The sequence below is a fragment of the Trachurus japonicus genome, chromosome 22 (genome assembly GCF_045865225.1).
Source record: "Trachurus japonicus isolate A0001 chromosome 22, Traja_1.0".
NCBI classification, from domain to species: domain Eukaryota; kingdom Metazoa; phylum Chordata; class Actinopteri; order Carangiformes; family Carangidae; genus Trachurus; species Trachurus japonicus.
In genome coordinates this window covers 9,392,839-9,405,435 of record NC_140928.1, presented here as the reverse complement: position 1 = coordinate 9,405,435, position 12,597 = coordinate 9,392,839, and the positions used below count along the sequence as shown (strand labels likewise).

Here is a 12,597-nt window from a genome sequence, read left to right as displayed (position 1 = left end):
CACTTAACCATTTACGTCTGTAAAACGTCCAGCAACAGCCCCAGAACACAGCAGTCAACTCTTATTATCACATAAGATAAAGAAACGCTGCACATGCTCACTGCTGAAAATCGTTAATTGCACATCAATTTCCTGTAATTAATCAACTAATTGTTTCAGGAAAATCTCAAACTCAGTGAATGAGACAATTTAAGACTTTAAATTTACCCAAGAGACCATGCCTTTACATATTTAGAGCCATGAATCTCTATAATTGTTAGAATTATAGAATTGAATACTGTATACCATATTTGGTGTAAACTGTATAATCGTTCACACAGTACACAAACCAACTATAGGCCACCTGGTTTTTATGCTGCTGTATTACAACAAATTACAGCAGCTCCACTCTGTACTCTGCATCCTATTTGGCATCTTTAGACACTCTGACAGCTGTATAAGACCCCAGCGGAATCATTTCTCAAAACATGAACAGCTACCTGGCTCCACGAGGATCACCCTGGCTTTGAACTGAGATCTGAGATCTCTGTTGTAAAATCCTCAAGAGTCCGCAACCAGATATCAATCAGTGTGAGTGAGGTTTCGAGATGATCTTACCTCGTACTCGGGCTCAGTGTCTGCAGACTTGGGGCACGCCTTGTCTCCACCAGGGGCTCCAGGCTCAGGGGTGGTGGCCACAGTGGGCGAAGCTGGGTCAGTGGGCTGCTGCTGCTGCTGCTGCTGCTGTGGCTGCTGCTGCTGCTGCTGCTGCTGAGGTGGTGGCAGATGTTGCTGCTGCTGTTGTTGTTGTTGTTGTAGCTGTTGTTGTGGCAGCGACGGCTGTGATTGCTGTTGATACTGAGGCTGAGACTGACACTGAGTGTGCGAGTGAGGCTGTGGAGGCGGCGGCTGCTGTTGCTGCTGCTGCTGCTGCTTTGAAGGCTGCGGGTGCTTTATTATTGAGACCTCTTCTGTCTCGGCCTCTGTTTCATTCTCCTCGTGATCCTTCATCGCATTCATCGCTGACATCAGTTTGGCCTTTTTCTCTGCCTGAAACACAGTGCAGTGACAGCGGAGATAAAGACAGGGCTTTGCAGTTTTGATCCACGTGGATATGATTCTCTACCTAATACATATGAAGACACTGTTGAAGAAAATACCCGTGGAAGTACATCAGAGAAATAAGAGAGAAAGAAGCTTACAAACAGATGGGTGCACTGCAGACTGAATGCTTGCTACTCCGTGCTATGGACGCAACTTGGTCCTCAAACATGTTGAGGTTTGTTAACCAGCCCTTCAAGCATCCGTTCGCTAGGCTAAACACGTCCTGAGGTTTATTTGTAGAGGACACAAAGAGATTAAACTGATCCCAGCCTCTCATGTGACTGGTGGAAAGACAATAAACAAGTGTATTTTACAAATTGTCACGCTGCTACTTTTTCTTTTTTTTTTCATGTATTTATTTTTTGGGCCACTTTTCGTGGGGAAGAGGAACCACACTCACAAATTATCACATCATCAAGTTGTTCTGGCACAAATCTGTTCACAAACAGTTACTCATTGACACCCTGAACAGACACAGGGGCAACATTAGCATTTGTTTGGAGCTGCTGTGTCTCTAGCCGCCTGGCAAACTCATGTCCAATACTCACTTTTAGTTTTTCTTTCCTTTACACCAACCCCTGAAGGAAACCCGTGTTCTTTAGCCACTAAATGCTCCAGTATATTATTTACTATCTGGTTAAAGATAAAGTAAAACTGTTGCAGCTGGAAAAAAAACTCATGAGAGCAGTGAGGCTGAACCAAAACAAGGAGCTGAAAGGTGCTAGATCAGAGGTTTTCAGCAGAGCCTGTTAATAAATCTGTGACTTCTTCACTTCTTACAACCTGGTTTCACCCACCACACAGTCACCCTGACCCACTATTTACAGAAAAATACTGACAACTTCAGCTTTAAGTAAACATATGTCCTGCTGCCTTGGTAGCTGAATGGTTACAACGCCCACCAGATAACCGCAACGTCCGTGCATTGATTGAGGCCGGGGACATTAGCTGCCTGTCACACCCCTTTTCTCTCCCCCATGTTTCCTGTCTGCCTCTCTACTGTCAAAAAAAAAAACCACTCGTAATTTATCTTAGAAAAAGACAAATACGCCAGTGACTAAGTTTCATTTATCCTGCAATGGTACGGTAACATCCATGCAGGGGTGTCAATAAAGTTTTACAACTGGCAGCTACAGCTAGAAGGAGAGTGTTTTTAGCCGTTTAGCTGAACAAAACAAGTGGTGCACTTCACCTCTGCTGTGAACGTGCAGAATCATGACTGTGGGAGCCTGGGCGCCTTTGTAAACACGTCTTTATCTCCGCCTGCAAGGTCCATTCATCAGCAGCAGTGTATACAGTAACTCTATAGTGTCCTTAGCTGCAGCGGAGAGTTCACTGGGTTTGTGGTACCTGACACTGAACCGCTAGGTCGATCAGAGAGGACGAGACGCAGCCGGGACTTAAGCCTCTCACAGTAAATCCCCAACAGCTGCACTCATTCTGATCTCTTTCTCTCAAACACACACACGGTAGGACTCACATGCTAACTTTCTTCTCTCGCTCTCTGTCTCTTTTACTCACACACACACACACACACACACAGAATATATATCTGCAGTCCCATATGTAAACACGTGTTAGTCATACTATAGGCTCCACGTGAGAGCAGTGCTGCACAGCTGTGCTTACTTTCCTCGAGTCGTTTTCTCAGGTTCTCAGGTCTCACACACACTGTAAATGTCCAGAGCTGGACCCGAGCGTGTGGGAAGAGGAGAAAAAAAGGGAAGTAGGGGAGAGAGACTGAGCGAGTGTATAGCACAATCCTCCGTCCTCTCTCCCAGTGTGACTCGTAAACAATAGCGCCTTTAAGGGGAGGTGGTGCCTAGATGGCGTGGGGAGGGGTATCTGCGCAGAAGAGTAGAAACATGTGCTCCTCAATCAAGAGGCTCTGCTGTGGTTTATAAATATCTGTACTGTAGTGCTGGATGGATGGTTCAAAGCCCTTGGCCATATGCGTTAGGCCTCTTGGCTCCGGCACAAGCACACTGGAGTTAGTGTTCGACAGGCTGCTTGGATGTGTGGTTCCAGATGGTAAACTACAAAAACTAACAAATGTCAATTAAAGTGCTGAATGTGCACTGGGAGAATCAATCTGTGATCATATTGGCAAGTGAGGAGAGTAGTCACTGGTGCAGTCGGAAATAAACGAGTGAATTGTTGTGTTTTTTATGAATTCATTCTAGCTTCTTCATCTCTGGTGAGCAGGAATCACAGGTATACTGGGAAATCTGCAAATGCCAATAAAGCAGCTGAGCTACTGTCGCTGTGCTCACTTTTTTTTGTTGCTGTGTTTAGGGTCGGACTGTCTCCAGGGCTCCTTCTCCTCCTCAGAGCCAATGAGAAAGTGACGCTGAAAATGCCAGTGGGGGGAGGAGAGAAAGTACAGTGGCTATAAGAACCAGATATTTGTCTCTGGACTTCTTCCCAGTTGTAAATGCCCCCTTTTGGGGGCCTCACAGTGTGTGTGCAGCTCCACCAGCAAGACAGGCCCTCTGAGTCTAAAGGGGAAAATAGGAAAGGAGGTAGCAGAGACACAATGCGGTCTTTATCATTTACGCACGCCTGCCCGTCACTGACAGCTCAGAAATACCACCACTTATATCCGCTGTCACGCCGTGCTGAAGACAAATGCCAAAAATGACAGCAGACATACTGTAGATGTATAAACACGGGAGAGGAAGTGTGTTTAAACAACCTCACAGTGAAAAACATCAACTCTTTTTTTCCCCTCTTGGAAAAAAAATAGGTTATATGTGAATTCCATGGAAAAGCAAACTTGGGTTACTGTACTTACAGTAATTGTGGACTTTGTCATGGACATAGTGAAACCAGAAACTCTACAGGCTGCCGGCAGAGTGTGGAGACATGTTGGGTGCACAATAAGGGATAATCTGACTTAGAGGCCGTGCAGCATGATACCCTGAGGGCTCAAGGGGTGACAGAGTGCACTGGGAGGCAGAAAAAAAGAGAAGAGATATTGGTCTCCGGGGTGTGCGGATCATACTTTTAGGATCCAATCTGGGCTGTACTTGTTAACAAAAAGGTCACGTTCACAGCGTATTTGTAAGACAACAACTGTCTATTATAAGGTTGTTAACTTAACAGGGAAAACGTCTTAGTTTTAAGAGGTCATGGAGTCAAAAGTGTAGCAGTTGAGATGAAACACCGTTGTAAAGGCTCTGAAAGCTTGAAAAAAAAAACATATCAGAGGAGAAGATGTCACCAAAACAACACAAACATGCATGGTGCAAATACTGATTAAAGGTACAAAGTTAGATGAAACAAACTGTCACTGTACATTACTTCCTCACACGACGTGACAGCGAGCCTTTGAAGCAACACAAAAGAGTTTGACCTTTGAATGCAGTCGTCTCTCATGCGCAACAGGCAGGAGAGACACAGCAGGGTCTGCTTTTTGTAATTGTTTGATGGATTATACAGTGAGATATGTCTTCAGTGCACCGACCTCCTGCGCTTATCTGCTGAGCAGGACTGTGCACAAACTGTAAAAACTTCCTTAAGCAACGACAGGTGTAGTTAACTCGAGCTGCTCCAGATCAAGAGAGGAAAAAAACAAAACTAAAAAAAAAGAAGCCAAGGTTGATTTTTTCTAAAGTGAAATAATGTTTGTAAACGCACAAGTGGCAGGTTGTGCTGTGCAGCAATGTGGCTACTGCATTCATTAGCCAGATTTTTTTTTTCTTCTTAGCACAGATCCCTACAAAGGCAGTTTATTTCACGAGTGGCCTTGGGGGGGGAGTGGTGGGGTGTGTGTGGGGGGGGTCACACCAAAAGAGGCCATCTGGTTCTCATTGTATTGCGTCCTTTTGAGAGATAATTAGTAATATTACAGAGTCAGCTATGAATACATAAACAGAATTCCCCATGAATCCACAAGTGGAGTTGTAAAAAAAAAAAAGGGAAAAAAAAGGAAAAAAAAAAAAAAAGCCCCCCCCCCTTCTCCACTTCCCCACCCCCTAAGGAGGCTGCTCGCTTTACTCCAAAGCTCTTCAAACACTTTTATCAAATTATTGTTCTCGTAGTAAATCTATGTCGTGAGTCAAACAGAACAAAGTGCATGATGATAGGAAGGAAACGGCTCTGAGGCCTACACAACAACTTCACCTTTTTCCCAGTTCTATGTTATGTAAGGTTAAAAACTCATGCAGGCTCTGAAAAAACACAAGCAACAGTTTTAAAGTACATGTGTTTGACCTAAAAGAGTGATGTTAATCTGACATTTCTAGGCACTGCTATGAACAGGAAATAGTTTCAGCGCATATTCACCCCACGGGAAAAACTTTTTTCATGCAAGCAACTTTTTTCCCAAACACGGCTAAAGCCTGCTCACTCTTCCTTTTTTTAAAGAGACGGTTTCCCTTTAAGCTGTGCAGAGCAGATGGTCCACAACAACTCTCGTGGAAATACCTGAAGTCAGCATATTCCCCTCGCTATAAGCAGGCTAATCAGACATGCACACTATCCCCCTGTGTTATCAAACAAACAATGCAGTGCACATACCCATACACGCCAGCGCGCAACCCTCATAATCCAGTGTGGGGCTTCAGTTTTTTTCACCCCCACTCTCGGGGTAGAAGAGATCGCTTAAAAAAAGAAAGCATGAACATTTCTTTGTCTGGGAATTCAGGGTCAGGTGATTGCCGACAGGAATTCTGGTTGGATAGAGAGGACTTGCAAAATGTTGGCAGCGAGCCAAGAGGCTGTCTTGCAAGCAGGGCTGGAAATTTGCTGCAAACCTCATCTTCACCCTCATATCCATAGCACAGAGTTCATTTCCATAGCTGGGGGAGGGGTCAGGAGAAGAATAGGGGAGGGAAACGGAGAGGGAGAGACGGAGAAGTCCACTGTAACACAAGGCACATGAAAAAAAAAGAGAGAGAGAAATCCTGGAGAAAGTGCAAGATGGCAGTAACCCTTTCAGCCACCATGTCCTCCCTGTTGCAGGAGCAAGCAACAGAAAACTGCTCTGTGGCGGGAGAGCAGAGGCAAAACTGAAGGCTATGCATCACATTACTCCTCAGGAAAAAGCACTTTGATGCCAAGAGAAAGTCTTTGTGCAAATTAGATCAAAGCTTGCAGTGCACCAGATGAGAAAAAGGGGGAAAACACAGGCACAGTCACAATTTGCATCTTGCAAATCCCCTTAAATCTTAGCCCAGTGGAGCCACTTGTTAAAGAAAATCCACCTCTGTTTGGAAAATGTAAACTGCCTACTTGCCTCGTATTTTACGACATTTCACTTGCGGGACTCCGGCATGTCCCGCTAATTTGGCAATATTTCCTCCCTGGAGACGTTTTTATGGCCGCTCCCCGAGAGGAGAGCAGAGGGGGGCGGGGAGGCTGAAGAAATGGAAGACCCCATGTTGATACTACGGAGACTCCTCATTATGTAACAGATGAAGTTGCACTACATCACATTACGACCAGAAGTCATATTTAACGTGACTAAATAATGAGCAATATGGGGAACTTTACATTCATGGAGATTAAATCAGTGCAGAATTAATGTTTCGCAAAAGAAACCGGAGCTTGGATGAGTTTTCTACAGATGGAGCGCTGTGTGATCTGACTGGATGCAGTAAAAATACCTGTGTATTACCAGGAAACCAATCTCACCACAACATTTGATCATGTGATACAACCCAAAGGCTCCAAAAACCATCAGGCCTTTGTAGTGATGAGATTGTTTTGTCAACTGCCCTTTCCAAGATCAACGAGACATTTACAATCTCCGTTATTAACATCTCATCAACGAGCGCTCAGAGAGGAGGAAATCATAACATCTACAACTCTGTAGGCAACTTCCAAACAATCTCCATCTGCTGAGGAAGCCCATGTGAAATGATCAAAAGCCTCTAGACAGCTGCAAAACAGAGCTTGTGGTGGGATTATTTTGTGAACTCCCAGGATTTAACTGTTTGTTATTGCTTTACATTTACAAGTAAAGCCTCATTTTCCATCAAAGAAATAATCCAACAAAAGTTTAACCCGATCTAACTTTTGTTATAATGCATTCCTTATTGATTACTTACTACTAATCCTTACCCATAATCTGAATGGTGTAATTATCATAATTACCACGATTAAAGTCAAAATCACTGCAGCCAATTATACATTTTGTAAGTTGTAAAATTATCCCTCTTAAATTTATGATCGCGTTTTGTTTCGAACCAGAGAACGAGAACAAATAACTTCAACTTACTTAATTACTTTAAATGCATGAGTGGTTGTTGTGGTAAATTAGGACCAGATTTTTTTGGAAAGAAAAGTTCCTGTTACATTTTTAAAATGTTTAACTCTCTAAAACTTTGCATTAATAACATTTCTTTTTGTGAACAGAAGGGAAATGATGACACACCCCTGGTGGCCTAGTGAATAAGGCACATGTCATATAAACGCAATGTCCCCAGTTTGACGACGCTTGTTGCCTGTCATACCCCACTCTGCCTGTGCTTCAAATATCAAAAATATATATATTTTTTTTCTATTTTGTTGAACTGACCCTTTAATGTAGAATCATTTCAGCTCAGCTTCAAAACATCAAAAGCGCTCAGAATTATGAAAATCTAAATTTACGACAACCAGGAAGCATGAATCATGTCAAGGCATCAAACACATGTGTTCGCCGCAGCTGCATGTGATTCTCCCTCGGCTAATACAATAGACCAGAACAAAGCCAGGATACGCAGGAGCCCTGGAAATCCACTGAAATAAATGGTACCGTCATGAGATATCAAATGACCCATCAAATACACTTGGCCTTAAATGCACCACGAGGCCCCATCTTGGACCCTGGCAGCTTTAGTCCACGCCTGTCACTCGCCCTTGCTCACTATGGTGGCTGGGGTACTCACCTCCATCTTCCACTTGGCCAGCCACTCCTCTCTGGTCCGCTTGCTAATGTAATAAGGGTCACCAGCCTGGAAGGTTATTCTGGGCATGGGCCTCTGACGAAGGCTGATCTCCCAACCAACTCCCCCTCGCAGCCTGCCTCGACCTCCCTGTTTAAGGTGTTCAAAAAAAAAAAAAAAAAAAGTTAGCTACTTGTTTTTGATTTCACTCATCCAGATTTTCATTCTTTTTTTTCTTTTCTTTTTTGTAAATCTGTGCATCCAATCCGTCACTAGAGCCTGTGAAACAGACTCTACTTAACAAGTGAGTAATTTGTAGTTGAAGCAATGGGATTGTCTAATTTCTGAAAAGATGGTGACTCACACTGTTTGTGTGCGATCAGCTTGTGATTGGTCAGGAAGCAACAAGTGAGGCCACAGTGTCTAATCACAACTCCCTGGCAACAAGTCTCAAGGTCACCAGCACCGACTAAAACAAGGAGCTCCCCAAGTGTATTTGATATTTCAGATCTATACACCATTAGGTACCATTTCTTTCACAAGTCCAAAGGCAAGAGAACTAATCTGTTTTTCTGGACCTTGGATATTGGCGGCTACACTGATCTTCTTAGTCTGTCAATGGTGCAGGAACAGTTTACTTCTAGTGCAGGGGTATCGCCATACATTTGTGGAAAGAGCAGGAGAGGCAAAAGATTTAATGATACACAGAAATAAAGTGAAACGTTAAGACATCGATTCACTTTCTTGCCAAGAGTTAGATGAAAAGATCAATACCACTCTCATATCTGTCTAATGCATATTATCCTGAAGCCAGCAGTTGATCTGGTTAGCTTAGCACAAAGGCTGGAAATTGTGACAAACAGATAGCCTGGCTCTGTCTTAAGATAATGCGCTACACCTAAATCTCACTAATTAAAACACTATATCTTATTTCTTTCATCGACCAAAACCAAAGTTTAAAAACAAGCTTTCTTGCGGAAAGGTAGAGGACAAAAAACGTAATCAATTCGTAATGTAATTAACAGGAACCTGCAGCCAGTTAGCCTAGCTTAGCATAAAGACTGTGAGAACAAAGGTTATCCTGGCTCTGACCTAAGGTCGCAAAATCCATCTACCAGCACCTTTAAAGTTCATTAATTAACTAAGCTAACAGACTCTAACAGACTCCAACTTAATATTTAACAGACAGATATGACACTGGTATCAGTCATCTCATTTAACTCTCTGCAACAAACCAATAATATCACAGAGTTTCCAAATATGTCAACTTTTCATTGAGGGAACTAGACTATGTTTTGACAAAGCCAGGTTAGCTGTGTCCAGTCTTTGTGCTAAGATAACTGACTATTAGCTGTAGCTTCATATTTACTGATCTAACTCTTAACAAGAAAATAAATAAGTGAATTTTCCCAAAAATATTAAACAATACCTACTCAGCTTCAGTCATGCAAAACAACATGCAAACCTCCACTAATCCAACATCCTGTAATACAGAATAAGTAATAAAACAAAAGGACATTACTATAACAACACTGGATGGACTGACATTTGGACAACATACCAGTATAGTGATAGTATTTCTGCTCCACAAACTCATCATAGCACTTTTGCTCAACCTGCACCAACCACCGTCTATCACGTTGCCAAGTAGAGGATTCACAGTTTGTGACAGGAAAGATAACTCAGCGCCAGAAAAGGAAGCTACAGCCCTGGCAAGTGTGAAAGACACCTCATGAGTTACATCAGCCAGAGAACAAAGACACAAACAGAGCAGAAATCTTACCTCGGTCTTGACTGCATCACCCCCATCCTCCTCCTTGTGCTCCACATCTAGAAAGAGGACAGCGACACAATGGATGGCCTGAATCATTCACAGGAAGAGTGGAAATTGGCCACATCGGTTATCTCTGCTGCATCTGTGTTAAACTTAAGTGGCTTTTCATTCATCAATAACCCATGTGACACATTTATTAATCCAGATTGTTAAACTTGCCCTCCATATCGTCCCATTAACTCTATATTTGTCAAGTGAAATGAATAAATCTGCTGAGATATAGTGGCTCTGGAAAACTCCTTATGCATGCTCGGAGTGGTTCTGGGATCACCGCAGCTTGTGCACTCAGGTGCCATAAGAAGGTTTGATGCAACCCAGAGGGTTTGGATTGGCTGCCCAGGTTGTGATGAGTGTGGAGAGGGGCCATGTTTATTTTGGCAAGTGTCACACTTCTGACCTTATATCCCCTCTAAATGAGACACGCAGCTGGTTGCTATTAGCATGACCCCTCCCACACCGCTGACACTGAGCCGTGAAGGCAACAACGTAATGCTTCACTTCTGCGACTCTGGGGCCGTATATAACCTCCTTGCCAATCTCCAAAGCCCCGGCTGCATCGAGACATGAGTCTCTCCTGCTGCTGTGGAGTTATGCAGAGGTGGGCCGCGGTGAAGCTGCTATTTGTCTGGCTTATTTTGAACAGAAAAAAGGGTGGTAGAGCCCATTTCAAAAGCTGCTACGTTGAACCACTACTACACAACTGTCCTATCTTTGGGGTATAGTGTTGAAAAGTTACTGCTTAAGCAAATAATTGCACTTTTTTTCAGTTTTAATCGTGACAAAACGATCTCACCTCAAAGTCTGTTTAGTGTTTTGATCACATTGCATGATCTTCATCAACAGATGGCATTCGCCCAGACATCTGAAGCACTTTAAAACATGGGCAAGAAGTCCTTAACACAAGTGTGACAGCTAAGAAAACACCATCTGCTGATGAAGATCATGCGATGTGAAAGAAAGCTCCAGAACTTTTCTTTGCGTGTTTCGTCAGCTACTTGTACCTAACATGAGTTAACACTTAATTTCCAGGAAACAAATGACGAGAGATGAACTTTCACTTTTGATACCTTGCTATGCTTTTGTATTTTAAATTAGACATAATGTTGCAGGCAGATGTTTTACCGTTTACTCTTTTGTGTTCAATTACCTGTCATGTATCTTTTAATTACATAAAATATCTGCAGGCTTCAACCACCACTGATTTATGACAATCAAACTATTGGCACGATTCTTAGAAAGGAGTGTTTAACAGTTACACTGGAGAGAAAATGCCCATACACAGAGAGAGAGAGAGGAAGTTGCAAAACCAGAACAGAGAGGTGCTGCAGCAGGGCACAGATGATTGAAAATAGCACAGCAAACATTTGGTGAAACGTGCTCTGAAACCACAGCCTAATAAAAATGTCTTAAACAGAATAAAAGCTGCAGTTGGGATTTCCCATTAACTTGACTGTGATTTAAGATCTGGAGGTCTGCAACAACAAGGGCATGTTATTCATTCTTAAACAGCATTGTTTGCCTGTGTTCAGCGGAGCAGTGAGGGGTTAGCCAGAGAGCATATGGATATCACCCAACTGCAGCATGATTCATGAAAACTTTTTCACCCGCAGCAGCTGAAAAGCAGACAAGGAAGCCAAAGTCAGCTTCATCACAGAAGCTCAAACCAACACCTCTGGTATGAATTTAACAATGATGAATTTGAATTCAAGCAAGTGTTTCTAAAAGTGCCCAGACGAGGCGGCGATCTGACACCAGGGGAGTACACACACATCACTCAAGCAGCTGTGCCCTAAATTAGCATGATGGCAGAGCCTGAGTAAACATGGCTATCTGCTCAGTCGAAGCCCAAACACTATCATAACACTTGAGCCCTGAGAGGCTCGGGACAACTTTTGATGGCATGTTTTCTGCACGGTCAACACCGGCTTGTCGGTGAAGTACCCTACAGACCTGTCCAAACAATAGTCTGCTCTCTTAGCAGCCTCTTCAAGTTGGTTCCATGTGTAGCTGAGCCCCCTTGTTCCCTCCCTCCCCCAACTCTTTGCTCTTTTTTTCCATCACTCTCTCCTGGTCTAGTCGTCCTCATCAGGAATAAGTGACTATATAACAAATCGGCGAGGCGGCGCGGACTGCCAAGGTCATTGGGTTTGTGAGTGGAGCTGGCTAATGTTGCCCACAGAGAGTATACCTTGCCAGTTTGAGCGGGTTCCAGCTCTCGTATTGCTGGAGCTCAGTTCCACTCCAGCCGGAGCTCAAATCCTTCCTGTGCCCTCCAGATGGATAACAGAAACCCTGTTTAGCTGACTATCGATCCACCGCACTGCCCCCCACCAAGGACTTTCCTTCTCTAACATTTATGTACATCAGCACCCGCCCTTTATCCAAACTTGTCCAGTTATGGCATTGATTCCTCCGTGCCTGTTCAGTGCAGTATATCTTAGTTCAGTCCCAGTCTGGTTCGATGTTTACTACCTCACACTGAGAGGAATCTATACATCATGCAGGTGCAGCACTTAGCCATTAAATTCTGGGCACTGGGTACTGTGGGCGCTTTTTTGCTGATGTAATCTGAATTAGAAAGTCTGTGTGGCCGTGCATGTGCAGACTCGTGCTGCTTTTTTTTTTGCGCCGCAGTTGCCTCCTCTAACTGTCCTTTATACCAAACCTTCCCACTAACCCACAGTCTGCACAGTTTACCTTTTTACTATCCTTCAATGTGCTATTATAGGCATCAAATACAAAACACAAACGCGGGCCAATGTGAATGCAGCAGCCTGCAAACAAAAAAAAAAACAGGTTCACACATGA

The 12,597-nt window shown here is 43.6% G+C and overlaps 1 protein-coding gene across 6 annotated transcripts in view; it reads right to left on the bottom strand.

Moving 5' to 3' along the window:
• Positions 1-12,597, bottom strand: part of LOC146963448 (DNA (cytosine-5)-methyltransferase 3A-like) — a 36,995-nt gene that overhangs the window by 11,856 nt on the left and 12,542 nt on the right. For 4 of the 6 annotated variants that reach the window (XM_085767355.1, XM_085767357.1, XM_085767356.1 and 1 more), the window contains exons 5-7: positions 9,739-9,785; positions 7,959-8,105; positions 598-1,029 (exon numbers count right to left, since the gene is read on the bottom strand). In XM_085767355.1, the coding sequence (XP_085623481.1) occupies positions 598-1,029; positions 7,959-8,105; positions 9,739-9,785 (626 nt within the window). The remainder of the gene's footprint in view (positions 1-597; positions 1,030-7,958; positions 8,106-9,738; positions 9,786-12,597) is intronic. The other 2 variants (XM_085767359.1, XM_085767360.1) reach the window with 1 other exon arrangement.